Source organism: Bombus affinis, chromosome 8, assembly GCF_024516045.1.
Source record: "Bombus affinis isolate iyBomAffi1 chromosome 8, iyBomAffi1.2, whole genome shotgun sequence".
In the NCBI taxonomy this organism is placed as follows: domain Eukaryota; kingdom Metazoa; phylum Arthropoda; class Insecta; order Hymenoptera; family Apidae; genus Bombus; species Bombus affinis.
The window spans coordinates 12,298,824-12,316,256 of record NC_066351.1 but is presented as its reverse complement, the minus strand read 5'-3'; the positions used below and the strand labels follow the sequence as shown (position 1 = coordinate 12,316,256).

The window sequence follows — 17,433 nt, the reverse complement described above, 5'->3', positions numbered from 1 at the left end:
TTTCGATAGCATCGTAAACGTAGTTATAAGCTGCAAATGGCTAAAATTGCATATAACCCAATTTTATTTATAATACATAAAATATACAAAAATATCGTTAACAGATAGATAACAATATTCACCATTATTCTTGTAAAACCACTAATATGATAAGTACAAGATTTTTTTAAAAGCGAAGTTTGGTAACTTGTTGAATCCAATCGATGAATTTAGTGACTCGGGTGAACACGCCAGGTTTATTACTGGGACAATATCCGTCTCCATAGCTAACGATTCCGATTTGAAGAGGGACATTATTTTTGAATACGATCAACGGGCCGCCGCTATCACCCTGCATTTCCAGTAAAACCAATAAAGTTCCGGATTTTTAAGCAAAAAATTGCGAAAAAAGAGGTAACGACAGGATGATTTACCTGACATGCGTCTTGATGGTATGAGGCTGAAGTGCATATGTGTTTCTCCGTTACAGCCCAATGCGAGGAGCATTCGTCATTCGAAATAATTGGTAGAAGCGCGTACTTTAGTCTTTTCGTTCCACCTCCGGTAGCTTTGTCTTTTCCCCATCCGATGACTGCACCTGTTTTACCAGTGAATGAATTTTTCAGGTAGTTATAACTTGCGAGCTTAATAGGTTGAATGCTTCCTAAAAATTAAAAAAATGATTTAACAATAATATAGACATAATATATTTTTACATACGAATCTGCTTGTTGGGCACGTTTCTTCTTTGTTGGATAATGAGAATCTTACCTCTGAATGGAATATTTCGTGGCATATACAATAATGCGATATCATTCAAGGTTGTTTGATAATTCGGGTGAAGTATAGCTTTGTTCGTTAACATCGCTACACCAGGCCCGTTATAGGAATTATAATCTATCCCGGTTTTGTTGCAAATACCAAAAATAACAAGAAATTGGCTAGGTCCAGATGTTACGCAATGACCTGCTGTTAACACCCATCTTGAGGAAATAATTGTTCCACCGCACTGTGAGGTCATTCCATTGCCCATCAATCCATGCACCGCAGCCATAAATGGAAATTGATTTGGTACTGCGAATTGTCCACCGACGATTCTGGTCGAGTCTAATTCATCCACCTCTTCTTCTTCTTTGTTTCGTTTTGTTTTTTATTATTAAACTCAATTTAATAAATTAATTATATAAAGACTCTTTTAAACCAGTATATCTACTTACCATACGAAGAATCAGGTATCAAGTTTGTATCCCATTGATTGATTTCGGGTGCGCTGCGGGAGATGCAGAAGACATTACGGTTCACAGCTAAAGTAAGGAAAATGAAAATGTATAAAGACTTAACACTTGTCGAAATCATGATGAACTGTGTAAAATCCACTGATAGATTTTTCTTTATATACCTACTCTTTGTTTGCGCTTCTTTCAAAATGATGTTAGTGTTTTTATTGGAAAAGTACTAGAAGCAAAGGCAATTAAGAAGCGTCAAAAATCTGACTGAGAAACGAAGTCGGCAATGCCTTTCGAAATCGACCCTTCGGGGCATCTAACGGTTGGGATTCTGTCACCACTACGTTCACGATTTTTGTTGTTTGTTTTTGACAAAGGCAAAAACGATCGTGTCGTTTTTTATGCGAGGCAACAGCTATGCAGAGAGAGAGAGAGAGAGAGAGAGAGAGAGGAAGAAATTTTAATCGCACGAAAGAAAATGATTTCGTATCATGGTATGCAGGATAGTGCCGCATTGGCTTTGCTTCGTTAATTGCCTGTCGTCGTTATCACCACCGAGAGTCATAATTGACTTCGTGAAGCGAAGAGAAAGATACTTGAAATTTTTTGGAAGTGTATTTCCCTCGTCAAGTTTGCTTTTTTCGACAGATAAAGTTGCCACCGATTAGTAGTTAAGAAAGCATTTCGAAAGACATGGAAAAGTAAAACCAGATTACTTTAACGACTCTGCTGGTTACTGTTTAAATTTAAACGAAACATTGGTAATATTTCAAAAACATTGGAACGATTGATAAATGCGTTACATTTTCGACCAATAAGAATTGAACGACGTTTTCTATAAAAGCAGAAGAACCGCATAGAAACGTGAGACGAGCTTGAGACAACATTGCGTATGTTTGTATTTCAGTGAATATAAATATTCTGAGTGTTTGTTTTTCAATTAATACAGATAGTATAGATTGTTTACATTTTAACAAGTATAGATATTTTGTGTACTTATATTTTAACAAGTATAGAAGGTGTTCTGTGCGTTTATATTGTAACCAGTATACGTATTTAATAATGTCTCTCAAAGCTACTGTAAAAGTAACGAAAAAAATAGAAAGGAAACAGAAAAATATTGATGTGAACAAACCGGATCGAAAGACAAAGAGAAAGAGGAAGGAGAGTTATGCGGTATATATCTATAAAGTACTTAAACAAGTTCATCCAGACACAGGTATTTCGAGCAAAGCCATGAACATTATAAATTGTTTTGTGCAAGATATATTCGAGAAAATTGCTGTCGAATCATCTCGTTTGTCCGAGTACAATAGGCGAAGAACTATTACATCGAGAGAGATACAAACCGCCGTCAGGCTTTTATTGCCTGGAGAACTTGCTAAGCACGCAGTTAGCGAAGGTACAAAGGCAGTTACTAAGTATACAAATACCAAGTAAACAAAAGAACATCTAATTTCACAAACTTAAAACAATCGGCCCTTTTGAGGGCCACCAATTTCTTTTTTTCATTGGAACTTTTGCTTGTTTTCCTTTTTAATTCTTCTAATTAGAATTGTAATCTGAGTAGAATTTAAATAAACATCATTCGCAATACTATCTATTAATTCTGCATTATCCAATCAAGATACGTGTATGTAGCAAGATCATAAACTATAGAATAACGGCGCCGATTAGTATCACAGACTTGGAGTTGTAACATTGTATTTGTATCACGCAATAAACGATATATGATTACCTCGTTTAGAAATAGCAAAACTGCAAATATCAATTACTATTTTAACAAATTGGGAAAGAAGGAGAACAAAGTGTAATATAAATATAAATATCTATTTATATTAGAAGTCTAGAATATTAAAAGAATTACAAGTGAGCAAAATCGTTATTACGGTCCTATAAAAGAATATATATGTAGTACATAGTACTAAGAAATGTTGAAGACTTTTTTATACAACTCCCATCAAAATTTTAGGTTCTCACGTGTCCATATTTCTATGGCTCCATTCGTCTTTAAATATATATATCTGAAATATAATTCAGAAACATAAACATGTATATCTTATTAACTACATGGTATTAACCACCTGTTTGTCATAACAATATATCATCGACCTTATCTAACGACAGACCATAACGAGGAATTAATGTTTAGCTATTAATATTTATTTTAATTGTAAACATAGTAGACTGTTGTCTTATTGTGTAAACGGAGAATTACCATATATTTAAAAATATGTGATGGTCCTAAAAAGGATCGATTAACCTCCGAAATCGTACCATGTTTTGCTTTGGTAAGCAGATAAGGTATGTACAATATACATAGATGCAAGCTTGGTGAATAAGAATTTTAAGGTTAACTGGCAGTTAGATTGTAGTTTTATTGAGCGGGAGGGGAACATAGCTGGTATTATGGTGCCTCTTTTGGATTGTAATTGTAGCGATAATTACTCTTTTAATTAAAAAGTTATTAAATACCTCTGTATATGATAAACACTGATCCCCCACTATTATCGAACTGGCCAATCCAAAATAGCTTCCCTTAATTGACTGCCCCTTCTCGATCGCAATGAACCAATCAAACGTTCGAAGCTCCTGCCTCGTAAGATATATAAAATCCAAGTCGTCGTCGGAGCTGGGAAAATTCATTTCTGTACTGACTTCTGCGGGCGTGTTGTAATATTAGAGTATAATGGCTCGTACTAAGCAGACTGCTCGTAAATCAACTGGTGGTAAAGCCCCCCGAAAGCAGTTAGCGACAAAGGCTGCGCGTAAAAGTGCACCTGCAACTGGAGGAGTTAAGAAACCTCATCGTTATCGTCCCGGAACTGTTGCTCTTCGTGAAATTCGAAGATACCAAAAGAGTACTGAGCTTTTGATCCGTAAATTGCCTTTCCAACGGCTTGTTCGTGAAATTGCACAAGACTTTAAAACTGATCTGCGTTTCCAAAGTTCAGCAGTTATGGCGCTTCAAGAAGCAAGCGAGGCCTACCTAGTTGGGCTCTTTGAAGACACGAATCTCTGTGCTATTCACGCTAAAAGAGTTACTATTATGCCAAAAGATATCCAGTTGGCGCGTAGAATTCGTGGAGAACGAGCTTAAATTTTTTTCTGGCAGCAAAAATAAAAACGGTCCTTTTCAGGACCAACAATTCTTTTCTCGAAAGAACAGTTCGATATTCGATGCATAACATTATTCATGTATATTTTATTCATATATTCTTTTGATTGTAATTCATAATAGGTAGAACTACAGATTAAGTTTAAAAAACAACATTTTACAACAAAGTTTAATCTGAATTCTAACTTCTTGTTAATTTTTATGTACAGGTTTATTTCGTGTACATTATAGATATCGTTTTGAGTAAGTAGCCTGTCATTAATATACTTCTTTATATGTATATGAGTTTGACTGATATTATTAAACATACAATTAAACAATGTTTATATTGAGATATTGGAAATCGTTCTGTAAAAAGGACAAAAATATAAACAAATCCTCAATATTTTTAAAAACCGTTGTATCTAGAAACGTGAAATTTGGACAGTATATATACATATTCCTTTTGAGCATGAAATAAGAAATAATTTTTGGAAATACAGACTAAAATGGTAGAAAACATTTTTTTAAGAACATCCATATTCCACGAGCTGTTAAAGTTAGAGACATGAAAATTGGCATATGAACTCTTTATAAGTAATGAATTAAAAATAATTTGATATATAATTGATACTGTATGCTGTACAAAAGGGAAAGGAAACGCATAGACATAGGAAAGATATGACGCATAGACATTCTAGTTTCTATAAGATTTTAACATACAGTACATTACATAGCATTAAGTTCTACATTCAGTAAGTGTATTATAACTGAACTTATTTTTACTAAAGTATATAATTAAAGTAAAATATGTTTTTTTTATAATAGTTATATTATAGTATATTATAGTTATATTTTATATAATCAATTATGTAATTATACTAATATTGACATTTCATTTGGAATTAGGTTATGTTTCGAGTTTATGTTTCACGTTTTTTCATACGAGAAATATATTGTTTCGATAATTACAAATATCAATTATTATGTAATGATGCTTGTAATATATATCAAAAACGAAAATCAATTTATGCAAATCAGTTTATCTATATTAAAATTTTCTTTAGAAGAATAAATTTCAACATAATGATAAAAGAGAAAGATAAACTCTTTTAAATCCTTTTCCGAGAATAGTTATGAAACAGATCTTATATTTTAGATCTCATCAAGCGAAAATATGGCATATGACAACCGTGATTGCATCGTATGGATAGACACAGAAGTAAATATTTTATGAAATTTTTCTAGGTTAAGTTATAGTATACGCTCATAAGGATTTGTATATATATTTGATTGCTTTAGTTTTTCTGAATATACAATCACTGTAATCATAAACTTAAACGTACAAAATATTATATTAAACTCCTTTTTAGTTAACTGGACTTAATATAGAAAAGGATACAATATTGGAAATTGCTTGTTTGATAACTGACAAAGATTTGAACATTATAAGTGAAGAATTTAATGTTGTAATTAATCAACCAGATGTGGTGTTAGAAAATATGAATGAATGGTGCACTAACTGGCATATAAAGGTGAATCAACTATCTTTTACTATAGTAATTATTTGAACTTTAAACATGCATTTATAACTGATATTTATCATAAGAACTATATTTTTCCAGACTGGGCTGATAGAGAAATCTAAATGTAGCAAATTTAGTTTAACGGATGTAGAGCAAATGTTACTTAATTTGTTAAAAAACTACATTCCAAGTAAAAGTTGTCCTCTAGCTGGTAATACAGTTTACATGGATCGTTTATTCTTACTAAAATTTATGCCATTAGTCAATGATTATTTACATTATAGAATTATTGATTGCAGTGTGATTAAAGAACTAGTCAGGTATTTGCATTTGAATTATCTATATACTCTAGTGATAACTATTATAGATTATATTTAATTTACATTATCTTTAAAAATAATGCATAATTTATTTTAGGAGATGGAATCCAACAATTTATAAAAATATGCCAGAAAAGAAACTTTGTCACAGAGCTTTATCTGATATCAAAGAAAGTATAAATGAATTAAAATATTATAAAACGAATATATTTACGGCTTTTATGGGATAGCACCCAGGTTCATATTCTATAGGTTATAATCCCTCAAGTGCCTTTGCTTTTTTAAAGATTGACATGATTATCTTTACAGATAACCATGTTTTATAACATGTTTATATATGTTTTTATACCATGTTTTTATATAAACCTCTTATATAAAGAGAAGTGAAAACGGAAGTTATTGGAAAAAGTTTGGGAAGGCAAAATATCTTAATTTATGAAATATTACATTTACAGTAGTATATGGAAACAATTCACAAACAGTTCTGATCCATGTAGATGCAACCGAAAGAAATTTGAATAACTAAAACATTAAGCACGTTTATCAGTAATACAATTTTAGAATTATGCTTGTATATTCTATGTAATTCAATCAAACTATTAAGGAAATATTCTAATCTATAATTTTAAAAAGAATCAATTTCTTTTGTAGGAAGATTTTGTCAAATTCGAAAAATTAATGGACTTACATAAGTTTTGAATAAAACACAGAGTCCATGCCTTATAATCTGGATAATTTGAATTATTTTCATTTTAAAACATGGTGGATATTTTTAGAACATAAATAAATAGATATAGAAAAGTTAATACCAAAAAGTCTTAATCTTTTTGAAAAAACTTTTCCTATCCTCCTATTGTTACTATTGTTCCTATTGTTACTATTGTCCCCAGTTATTGTTACTATTGTTACTATTATTGTTACTATTGTTATTATTATTGTTACTATTATTGTTACTATTATTGTTACTATTACTGTTACTATTATTGTTACTATTATTGTTACTATTATTACTATTATTATTATTACCTTATTTCACGTATATTTATGTGCAACATAATATGAACAAAAGAAAGAAAGTTTAAAAACATTATTACCATTGCCAGTGCGTTATGGCTATAGCGTCATAACCAGCAAAAAAGGGGAATAAAAAGCGTTAAAACGTCCTAACTTCAATTTCCACGGCAAATGAAATTGTTTACTAAAAGGTATAATTTACATCTCATGGCTAACATATGTACATGCTCGTTAATGAACGTTGCAACACCTGCTGGTTTTCTATAACAGAAAATAATTGATCAGGATTACTAGATAACTTATATGATAAAATAGAATTTTTCGGTATTCGTACGAACCAAGGATAGACGAAACGCTGAGTGAGTTTCTGAGTGATAATTTCATTTATTGTAATTTCTGTTTCATAAAAATCAATCTAACGTGCGTTTACTCGTTAAGTTTTTCCTTTTATACTCGGACGTACATGAACGTTATAGATTCTAAAGTTCTCCGTTATACCGTGATAACCGACTATTGTTACTATTGTTACTATTGTTACGATTGTTACTATTGTTTCTATTATTGTTTCTATTATTGTTTCTATTATTGTTTCTATTTTTGTTTCTATTTTTGTTTCTATTTCTGTTTCTATTATTGTTTCTATTTTTATTCCTATTTTTGTTTCTATTTTGTTTCTATTTTTGTTTCAAATTTTTGAAAATTTGAATTTTTGAATGTTTGAAAATTTGAATTTTTAAAAATTTGAAAATTTGAATTTTTAAATATTTAAAAATTTGAATTTTTGAATTTTTGAAAATTTGAAAATTTGAAAATTTGAATTTTTTAAAATTTGAATTTTTAAAAATTTGAAAATTTGAATTTTTGAAAATTTGAATTTTTAAAAATTTGAAAATTTGAATTTTTGAAAATTTGAATTTTTAAATATTTAAAAATTTGAATTTTTGAAAATTTGAATTTCTAAATATTTAAAAATTTGAAAATTTGAAAATTTGAATTTTTAAGAATTTGAAAACATGAATTTTTAAAAATTCGAAAATTTGAAAATTTGAATTTTTAAAAATTTGAAAATTTGAATTTTTGAATTTTTGAATTTTTGAATTTTTGAGTTTTTGAATTTTTGAGTTTTTGAATTTTTGAATTTTTGAATTTTTGAATTTTTGAATTTTTGAGTTTTTGAGTTTTTGAATTTTTGAATTTTTGATTTTTTGAATTTTTGAATTTTTGAATTTTTGAATTTTTGAATTTTTGAATTTTTGAATTTTTGAATTTTTGAATTTTTGAATTTTTGAATTTTTGAATTTTTGAATTTTTGAATTTTTGAATTTTTGAATTTTTGAATTTTTGAATTTTTGAATTTTTGAATTTTTGAATTTTTGAATTTTTGAATTTTTGAATTTTTGAATTTTTGAATTTTTGAATTTTTGAATTTTTGAATTTTTGAATTTTTGAATTTTTGAATTTTTGAATTTTTGAATTTTTGAATTTTTGAATTTTTGAATTTTTGAATTTTTGAATTTTTGAATTTTTGAATTTTTGAATTTTTAAAAATTTGAAAATTTGAAAATTTGAAAATATGAAAATTTGATTCTATTATTGTTACTATTATTGTTACTATTATTACTATTATTATTATTACCTTATTTCACGTATATTTATGTGCAACATAATATGAACAAAAGAAAGAAAGTTAAAAAACATTATTACCATTGCCAGTGCGTTATGGCTATAGCGTCATAACCAGCAAAAAAGGGGAATAAAAAGCGTTACAAAATTTATGATATCATGAATGATATTTAAATAAATTGATAAGAAGAATTGAGTTTCTCTATTGTGATAGATGTTTGAACTTCAATTTGTAATTCATAATTATACGTAATCCACGATTTGTTAGTACTGTGAAAATAGGAAACATCCTGAACACGATTTTTTAAAAAGTTATCAGAAATTACAGTATTTCAAAGGCCACATACAACGATGAACATTTTTTTTTACAAGATTTCAAGACCATCATCTTTTTTAACTAGAACTATATATTTATTTTTTGTAACTTTGTAGAGAAAAAACAAATTTAACAACCTTAATAACCATACCGTCCCCATAATTTATTCTTAAGATATTTGCGTCTGAACTGTATGTATGTACCATCTAATTATGTTCAATCGACAAATGGCAAAATTAAAAAATCCTAATTCTTCAACTCCTAAGCAGAATGTGTTAAATTTTGAAAGCTCAAATGAAAGTTTAGAATATAAGGGATCATTTGAGATTAATTTTATCTAAATATTTTCTCTTCTTTTTGGTTTCATAGCAAATTTAAAAATCGCTCCATTGATGGATCTAGGAAAAATTATAACCATTTAACAGTAAAACAGTGAAATTAATTTCTTTATAATCAAAGAATGATACTTCTCGAACTATAAGGCGAGTTCTTAGACTGTTCAAAAGTTAAATTAAAGCTTCAACTCTCATAAATCTACTCTGCATATTATTTTGATTTTCTGCGTAATTCTATTTATTTTATGCAATTAATACAATATCCCTTTTTGATTATGTATTTGAAGGGATTCGAAGTATTTCAGAACGTATCAGTAACTGTACATTTATCTATAGTCTGTCCAGCGAAACAAGACAGTAAACGGAAACAAAATTTGGTTACCGCGCTTGCAATTATTGGCTGCCAACTAGTGATACTCGAATTTCACTTCTTCACTGCCTCGTCTCTATAATATACGTAAAAATTTTATTATTGATTTTGAAAGTTACATAAAAAGATTTATAGATATTTGATTTTTCTCATTACACAATAGATTAATATAACTATTGTCTCCGTGTAGTTAGTTAATTATTTAATCTCTCTTCTCTTTGGAGATCGTAGAATGATCTTGGTTTCGCTTTGGTAATTTATACAGTAACTGAGGATAAATTTTTGTGATTTTACGTACAGTTCGATGTAAGAGACCTCTGTTGGAACTGTTGTAAAATATAGATTTTAAATTGTTCAACGGTTAATAATATCAGGAAGCGTTTATATACAATGTGAAAGGTAGAGACTTATTCTACGAAAAAAAGAGACGAATGTTTGAAGTGAAATAACTAAAACCGATCAGAGTGTAAAGAAAATTTATTCCACAAAAATGAACGACACGCGTAATGCGAAAAAAGAGAAAAAGCAACATATACAAGTCTTTGTCCGTGTCAGGTAATTCCATATTAAATTATGAAGTACTTATACAAAACTTAGTTTTAAAATGTAATTCTATATTGATGTTGCTTTGTTTTATGGTAGGCCAATAAATAACGCTGAGAAAGTCGGGAAATCGGTAACAGTTGTTGATATACCATCTAATAAAGAAGTGGTCATTCGGGAAAGACCTCATGATAAATTTACAAAAAAGTTTACGTTTGACAAAGTATTTGGACCTCATTCAAAGCAGGTACGTCTTTCAATTAGTATTTAGTATTATATAGATAACATTTAAAAAAAGATGAATAATTATTAATAAATTTTTAGATACAAGTATATAATGCAGTTGTCAGTTCTTTGCTGGAAGAAGTTTTGGCTGGATATAATTGCACAGTGTTTGCATATGGACAAACTGGCACTGGAAAGACTTTCACAATGGAAGGAACTGACAATGATCCATCATTACATTGGCAAACAGTTGGTTTAACATTTTCTTTCTACAAATAGTAGTCTTGAAATAGACAACATAAAAGAATATATTATATATTATAATGTATGCATATATATATAGAGATGTATATGAATACACACATATATATATGTATATATGTATAAAATTTACAGGATACCACTGCTGGAATTATACCTCGAGCTTTAAGTCACTTATTTGATGAATTACGCGTATTAGGCGTACAAGAATACTCAGTAAGAGCCAGCTATTTAGAATTATACAACGAGGAAATATTTGATTTATTATCTCCTAGTGAGGATGCTGCTAAAATAAGGTATTTGATTTTTATACCCTTTGTTCATGTATTGCTATTTTGGCCAAATCAAAATTCTGTATAATGATTTAAAAGGATATATGAAGATCCAACTAAAAAAGGTGCTGTAATAGTACATGGTTTAGAAGAAATGTCAATACATACTAAAAATGAAGTATTTAACATCCTTCAGAAAGGATCGGAAAAAAGGCAGACTGCAGCTACTCTGATGAATGCTCATTCAAGGTTAAAAAATATTCTGCTTTTATATTTTAAATAGTTATTTATGTCTATCTTATTTCATGAAATTCAATATTAATATTATTTGCGTTTTAGTCGTTCCCACACAATATTTTCTATTACTGTTCATATAAGAGAGAATACTATAGAGGGTGAAGAGCTATTGAAAACAGGAAAACTAAATTTAGTTGATCTGGCTGGTAGTGAGAATGTTGGAAGGTCTGGTGCTGTTGACCGAAGAGCAAGAGAAGCAGGCAATATCAATCAATCTCTATTAACCTTAGGTCGAGTTATAACAGCATTAGCAGAAAAAGCTCCACATGTACCTTATAGGTAAAATTAAGTAATTATTAATAAATTAATATAATTTCTGATAGTTAATTTATAACATACATTCAAATATTGAATTTTCTTGTTTACCTTTGTGTACAGAGAATCTAAATTAACACGGTTGCTCCAAGAATCATTAGGTGGACGTACAAGAACTTCAATAATTGCTACAATATCTCCTGCTAGTATTAATCTTGAGGAAACCTTGTCAACATTAGATTATGCACACCGTGCTAAAAATATCACAAATCGACCTGAAGTTAATCAAAAATTTTCTAAGAAGGCATTACTTCAAGAATATATTGAAGAAATTGAAAGATTGAAGAAAGATTTAATAGCATGTCGTGAACGAAATGGTATTTATCTAACTCCAGACAGTTACAATGAAATGCAATCTTTGATAGAATTTCAAAGCAAAGAAATAGAGGAAAAATTGAATCATATTAAAGCACTTGAAGAATGTATGAACTCTAAAGAGGTGATTGTTGATCAAAGTTTTATAATTTCTATTATGTTCTTATTGTATTACAAAATGCAAAAATCAAAATTATTATTTTAGCGAATATTTAACGAATTAAAATCAATAACTTCCGAACAAGCAAATGAACTATTAAGTACAAAAAATGAATTGAAAAGCACAGTAAATGCTTTAATGTCAACGTCAACACGCTTGGCAATATCGGAACGAGAAAAAGAGGAACAAAAGTTTCTTGTTGAAAAACATGCAAATACTGAAAATATTCTTTTATCACAAGTACAAACAGTTTTAGATGTTGCTGATACAGCCACCTCAGATGTAAATAAACTTCATGACAAAATATTTCGTAAATTGTAAGCACTTTCTCTCAGATAAAATCCTAAATTTTAGATTATATTTGTGAATTTAAAATTAACATTTTATATTTACAGACAAATAGGACAGCAAAATAAATTTCTTGGACAACAGTTTAAGAACAACATTAAAGAACAAATCCAAAAAATTGAAGCTGATATTGCATCACATACCAAAAATTTAATGCAATTCTCTACATCTATGAAGGATCATATTGGTAAGTAGAATGTTCAATAGAAATATTGAATTTTGTAAGTAAATACTTATTATTTTGCTTCTTTAGAAGCGCAAAGTGTATCAGTTAGTGAGGACATTGGAAAGGCGATTCAAGTTATGTCCCAGGATCTTGTTAATTTTAAACAAAATATTATCAATGAGTTGATGAAAAATATGGATGATTCTGTACGTAACAAAATACAATTAATATTTTTATTATGAAATTCATCAAATTATAATATTTATTTTTTAGTATTTAAGGTATCAACAGTGGTTGGGAAATGAAAGCGAAAATGTTACAGCTATGACTAATATAAAAATTAGTATGTTAAATAATATTTCTTCCCATATTGTACAAAAATTTCATCAGTTACTGGAGAATAAACTAGCTGAAGGTTTGCAAGCGCTAAACACTGATATTTCTCAAAACATTGATAACTTAATAGAATCTACAAAAGAATCAATGATATCAATTTCTAAATGTTCAACTGAAAAGCGGGTTCGCTTAAATAACGATTTGTTAGAAATTAGAGAACATATTGAAAATATTCGACAAGATCAAATTGATATTATCGAGAAACGGACAAATTTTGCAAAGGTACGTTACTTTAAAAAAAGGACTATATTGTTATAGTTCTGATATTGTCTACTTGCAGATGATGGACGATTTACAACGTTGTTTCAATGAGGTACAAAAGGAGCAGGAAGAGAATCATTTTTCAATATGCAATATATTAGACAATATTGATGAAACTTGTAGAACTATAAATAATCAAGCTTCAGATACTTGCAAAATAAAGACAGAAAAACAAAATGATTTACAAGAAAGATTTCAAAGTGATCTAGAAATAGTAAAAAAGGTAGTTGTTGAAGGAGCAGATAAGGTAAAAAATACTGAAGTTCTTAGGAAAGCAGATTCCGTATTGTACAATATTATGAGGTAATTTGATATTCATTTCTTTTGATAGTCTCGATTGTTGAACGAAAGCGCTATAGCACAAGGTAAAATATCAATAGATCAGTTCCAATCGAACATAAACAAGAATTGTGATACATTAATAAGTTTTAAAAATTGCGTGGAAAATAATATTGCGGAAATGCAGCAAAAGATAGCAAAAGATAAAAGCTTTATTTTGTCAATAATCAATGTAAGTTGGCACCTAAAATTGTTCACGTTATTTCGATTCTTATTTTATTTTTAATATTATGGTTTTCAGGATATGTATATGAAAGTTTATACCATTAGCAATGAACATATAAAATGTTTTGATGATTGCAAAATGGCATTTATGACTGTACTTACAGAAATGAGTAAAAAGCTTGAGAGTGAAAATATTAATGCAGAAAATGTGAATAGCAAAATTATTTTAGAAATGCAAGCAATACTTGATCAAGTTGACAAATTCTTTACAGAAGATTTATATCGCGATAATCCAACAGGTATGATCAATTATTCACTAGTATTTATACTATTGTTACATATATTGGATGCATATTCATAATCTTGAAAAATTATTTGTTTAACTGAAATTAAATAGGTTTAACTCCGGCAAAGAAAGATTTTCAGTATTCTAAAAAGCTTATTAAAACCTCTCCACATGAGCGACTACTTAAAAGATATAGAGAAACACTTAAAGATATTGAAGATACAGAGAATGAGGTAAATTTGGATATATAGTACTTTTAATATAGATTTAATAAAATATTTTGCTTATTGTACATATCTCCATTAGCCTGTAATACCACTGAATACATCTACAAAACAAGCTGTAGATACAAGCTGAGAAATAACCTTCGAAGAAATTATAACATCATATGTAATATGTGGAAATTTATTAATTATAAATTTTTAAATTTTATAACCATAAATACTTTGTTATACCATACCAATGCGACAAAATAAAATTGAACATATGTATATTAAAATAGTAAACGTAATATTTGATTAAATCTTTTTATAAACCTTTATTTCTTCCTTATTTTATTGAATTTACTTTTAGTTTATACGAACGGATTCATAGATAGTATCTGCAGTAATTCATAATAATTTTTACTAGTTTGATACCATTTTCCAAAGAATAATCTTTATAAAATATAATGCACTGTATCAAAATAAGTATAAAATTTTTTAGTTCAATATGTTACAGAAACCGAAATTTAAATCTTCTCAATGATGTTTGTACATGTATAAATATGCATTTATCACAACATAATTTGTAAAGTATTAATGGATGCGGAGTGGGGCAAATCTTATAATGACTACTACGTTATGTGCAGTGACAATTTCTTTGACGTATTCTGACAAGCAACGAGATCAATTTCATACTTTGCAATGCGAAGTGTGTGTGACATTAAAAAATGGGTTTCTTGGAAGATACATTCGTGATTTTAATCACACAGGTGGAAATTTATTTCCACTAATATAAATAGATTCTTGCCGGTACTCGTAGATGTTACAGAATTAGGTTATAAATGATTGGTATTTTTATTAAAGGATTGTGACTGTAATATTTATGTTTCTCTAGTATACATCATTTTTATTAATAATGTGAATTTCGAAACATATTTACGTTTCATGAATATTGAAATGCAAATTAATAAATTAAATTTTGTGAAATTATTTTAAAATTTCTATGTAATAGTCGAGCGTAAAAAATTAAAATTAAATTTTTATAACGTATTATGTATTGTCTGTATTAATGTTAATAATTTTATAATAAATGTGTCAGACCGAAATTGTGTAATCTATTTTTAAAATAACAAGTATTATTAATCTCATCTAGCCAGATTGTGTATTATCAGACCTAATTAGTTTATTTTTATCTTTTTATGTATTTGTATTGCATATTGCAGATTATCTTCTTCTTGGGAGGATGGGTATTTTTTGTAAAAAAATTATTTCGGGATTATGAAGTTCATCACAGATTAGTACAACTAATTTTTTCCACAACATTTTCACTATCTTGTACTATGTTCGAACTAATTATTTTTGAAATAATTGGAGTTCTTGACTCCAGGTAAGTAAATGATTTTTTTTTTTTTAATTGAGCATTATTAATATAATGTATGTTTAGTTCTAGATATTTTCATTGGAATGTTGGCCTTTATATGCTGCTATTTATGGTAATTGTTTTAATTCCATTTTACATAGCATATTTCATCATTAGCAATATCAGATTTGGTGAGTGTATTTTATAAATATTTACATTAGTATGTAATACTGAATATATTAAACGATCATTTTTTTACAGTAAGACTGAAATTAATAAGGCCATTAACAGTTGTTGTGTATCTCTTTTATCTTTACTTGTTTTGGAAAGTGGGAAATCCCTTTCCAATCTTAAGTCCAAAAAAAGGCCTATTATCCATTGAACAAGGTGTTAGTAGAATAGGAGTTATTGGTGTCACTGTTATGGCACTATTATCAGGATTTGGTGCTGTAAATTATCCATATACTTCAATGGCCTATTTTATGAGACCTGTGACATATGCTGACGTACAGGCTATAGAAAAACGATTATTACAAACAATGGATATGATCGTGGCTAAGAAAAAGAGAATGGCATTAGCTAAGAAGGGAGAAGTTGTAGGGCAAACTGAAGCTAGATCTCGACTTTGGGGGATGTTTGGTCCTTTAAGTGGTACTAAAAGTAATCAGGAAAGTATGTATTACATTCTTTGATATCATTAAAATATAAAATAGTTTCGTTTACATGTACATTTCATAAAATGTAATCGCAGGTATTAAACAGTTACAAACTGAAGTTACAGCGTTAGAAGAATTATCTCGGCAATTATTTTTAGAAGCACACGATATTCAAAATGCAAGAGAACGTTTAGAATGGGCTGCTACTTGGCAGGGGAAATATTTTAATGTTTTAGGGTACTTTTTCTCTGTGTATTGTACTTGGAAAATATTCATTGTAAGCATCTATACAATAGAATTGCATAAAAAATTATAGATTTGAAGTCTATGTTTTCTTCTAGTCAACAATTAATATTGTTTTCGATCGCGTGGGCAAGAAAGATCCCGTAACTAGAGCAATTGAAATTGCAGTACACTGGATTGGTTTTGATATCGATGTTACATTTTGGTCTCAACACATTTCTTTCTATCTTGTTGGTTGTATTGTATTAACATCAATTCGTGGTTTATTACTAACACTCACGAAGGTATGTTTAAAGCAGATATTTTTTGCATTATTTCGAAAACATTTAAAAGTTTGAAAATATCTATTAAATACTGATTATTCTGTTATTTCAGTTTTTTTACGCGATATCAAGCAGCAAATCATCGAATATTATCGTACTTATACTTGCTCAAATAATGGTAAGATTATTTTATTTGATATGGATAAAAGTTTATTGCTTTTTTGATGATGTAATTATGTGTTTTTTGTAGGGTATGTATTTTGTGTCGTCTGTGCTTCTAATGCGAATGAATATGCCTGCGGAATATCGGATTATAATAACTCAAGTTTTAGGAGAATTGCAATTTAATTTTTATCATAGGTGGTTTGACGTTATATTTTTAGTATCTGCATTATCATCAATAGTATTTTTATATTTAGCTCATAAACAAGCGCCTGCAGAACGTATTTAATTTAATAAAACATCTTTTTACAATGAAAATAAAAAATTTCTTTGTAATTTCATGTTTACAGCTCCTTTGATTACATTTTGGCAACAAAATAAGTTTGTTTAA

At 28.6% G+C, this 17,433-nt stretch overlaps 5 protein-coding genes across 11 annotated transcripts; 4 read left to right on the top strand and 1 right to left on the bottom strand.

The window, feature by feature from the left end:
- Positions 1 to 41: 41 nt before the first annotated feature.
- On the bottom strand, positions 42 to 3,851 carry LOC126919673 (chymotrypsin-2-like). The gene is made up of 6 exons (XM_050729156.1): positions 3,839 to 3,851; positions 3,681 to 3,743; positions 1,197 to 1,283; positions 751 to 1,110; positions 414 to 643; positions 42 to 331 (listed from the first exon to the last, which is right to left on the bottom strand). The coding sequence occupies exons 1-6, from the start codon at positions 3,849 to 3,851 to the stop codon at positions 167 to 169; spliced, it is 918 nt and encodes a 305-aa protein (XP_050585113.1). The 3' UTR covers positions 42 to 166.
- Positions 2,680 to 4,354, top strand: LOC126919285 (histone H3). The gene has a single exon (XM_050728267.1). The coding sequence runs from the start codon at positions 3,895 to 3,897 to the stop codon at positions 4,303 to 4,305; it is 411 nt and encodes a 136-aa protein (XP_050584224.1). The 5' UTR covers positions 2,680 to 3,894; the 3' UTR covers positions 4,306 to 4,354.
- A 103-nt stretch (positions 4,355 to 4,457) lies between these two features.
- On the top strand, positions 4,458 to 6,954 carry LOC126919278 (probable oligoribonuclease). 5 transcript variants are annotated; one of them, XM_050728261.1, is made up of 6 exons: positions 4,647 to 5,057; positions 5,462 to 5,524; positions 5,676 to 5,837; positions 5,928 to 6,148; positions 6,246 to 6,385; positions 6,800 to 6,954. In XM_050728261.1, the coding sequence occupies exons 2-5, from the start codon at positions 5,480 to 5,482 to the stop codon at positions 6,376 to 6,378; spliced, it is 561 nt and encodes a 186-aa protein (XP_050584218.1). In that variant the 5' UTR covers positions 4,647 to 5,057; positions 5,462 to 5,479; the 3' UTR covers positions 6,379 to 6,385; positions 6,800 to 6,954. The 5 variants fall into 5 exon arrangements, 4 of the variants coding, with proteins under 4 accessions (XP_050584217.1, XP_050584216.1, XP_050584218.1 ...); XR_007711527.1 differs by having other exon boundaries at positions 4,648 to 5,057; positions 6,246 to 6,694; XM_050728258.1 differs by having other exon boundaries at positions 4,649 to 5,057; positions 6,458 to 6,954.
- Positions 6,955 to 9,911: 2,957 nt separating this feature from the next.
- Positions 9,912 to 14,678, top strand: LOC126919299 (kinesin-like protein Klp61F). Its single transcript, XM_050728291.1, has 16 exons — positions 9,912 to 10,361; positions 10,449 to 10,596; positions 10,674 to 10,823; positions 10,971 to 11,131; positions 11,207 to 11,356; positions 11,447 to 11,683; positions 11,783 to 12,158; positions 12,240 to 12,511; positions 12,590 to 12,729; positions 12,796 to 12,914; positions 12,982 to 13,326; positions 13,385 to 13,612; positions 13,697 to 13,876; positions 13,946 to 14,168; positions 14,267 to 14,388; positions 14,462 to 14,678. Exons 1-16 carry the CDS (start codon positions 10,297 to 10,299, stop codon positions 14,510 to 14,512), a joined length of 2,967 nt encoding a protein of 988 aa, XP_050584248.1. The 5' UTR covers positions 9,912 to 10,296; the 3' UTR covers positions 14,513 to 14,678.
- Positions 14,679 to 14,935: 257 nt separating this feature from the next.
- Positions 14,936 to 17,367, top strand: LOC126919307 (Golgi pH regulator). 3 transcript variants are annotated; one of them, XM_050728304.1, is made up of 8 exons: positions 14,936 to 15,128; positions 15,582 to 15,745; positions 15,803 to 15,909; positions 15,980 to 16,390; positions 16,470 to 16,651; positions 16,716 to 16,901; positions 16,993 to 17,058; positions 17,131 to 17,367. In XM_050728304.1, exons 1-8 carry the CDS (start codon positions 15,087 to 15,089, stop codon positions 17,329 to 17,331), a joined length of 1,359 nt encoding a protein of 452 aa, XP_050584261.1. In that variant the 5' UTR covers positions 14,936 to 15,086; the 3' UTR covers positions 17,332 to 17,367. The 3 variants fall into 3 exon arrangements, with proteins under 3 accessions (XP_050584261.1, XP_050584262.1, XP_050584263.1); XM_050728305.1 differs by having other exon boundaries at positions 14,937 to 15,168; XM_050728306.1 differs by having other exon boundaries at positions 14,937 to 15,193.
- Positions 17,368 to 17,433: the final 66 nt, after the last annotated feature.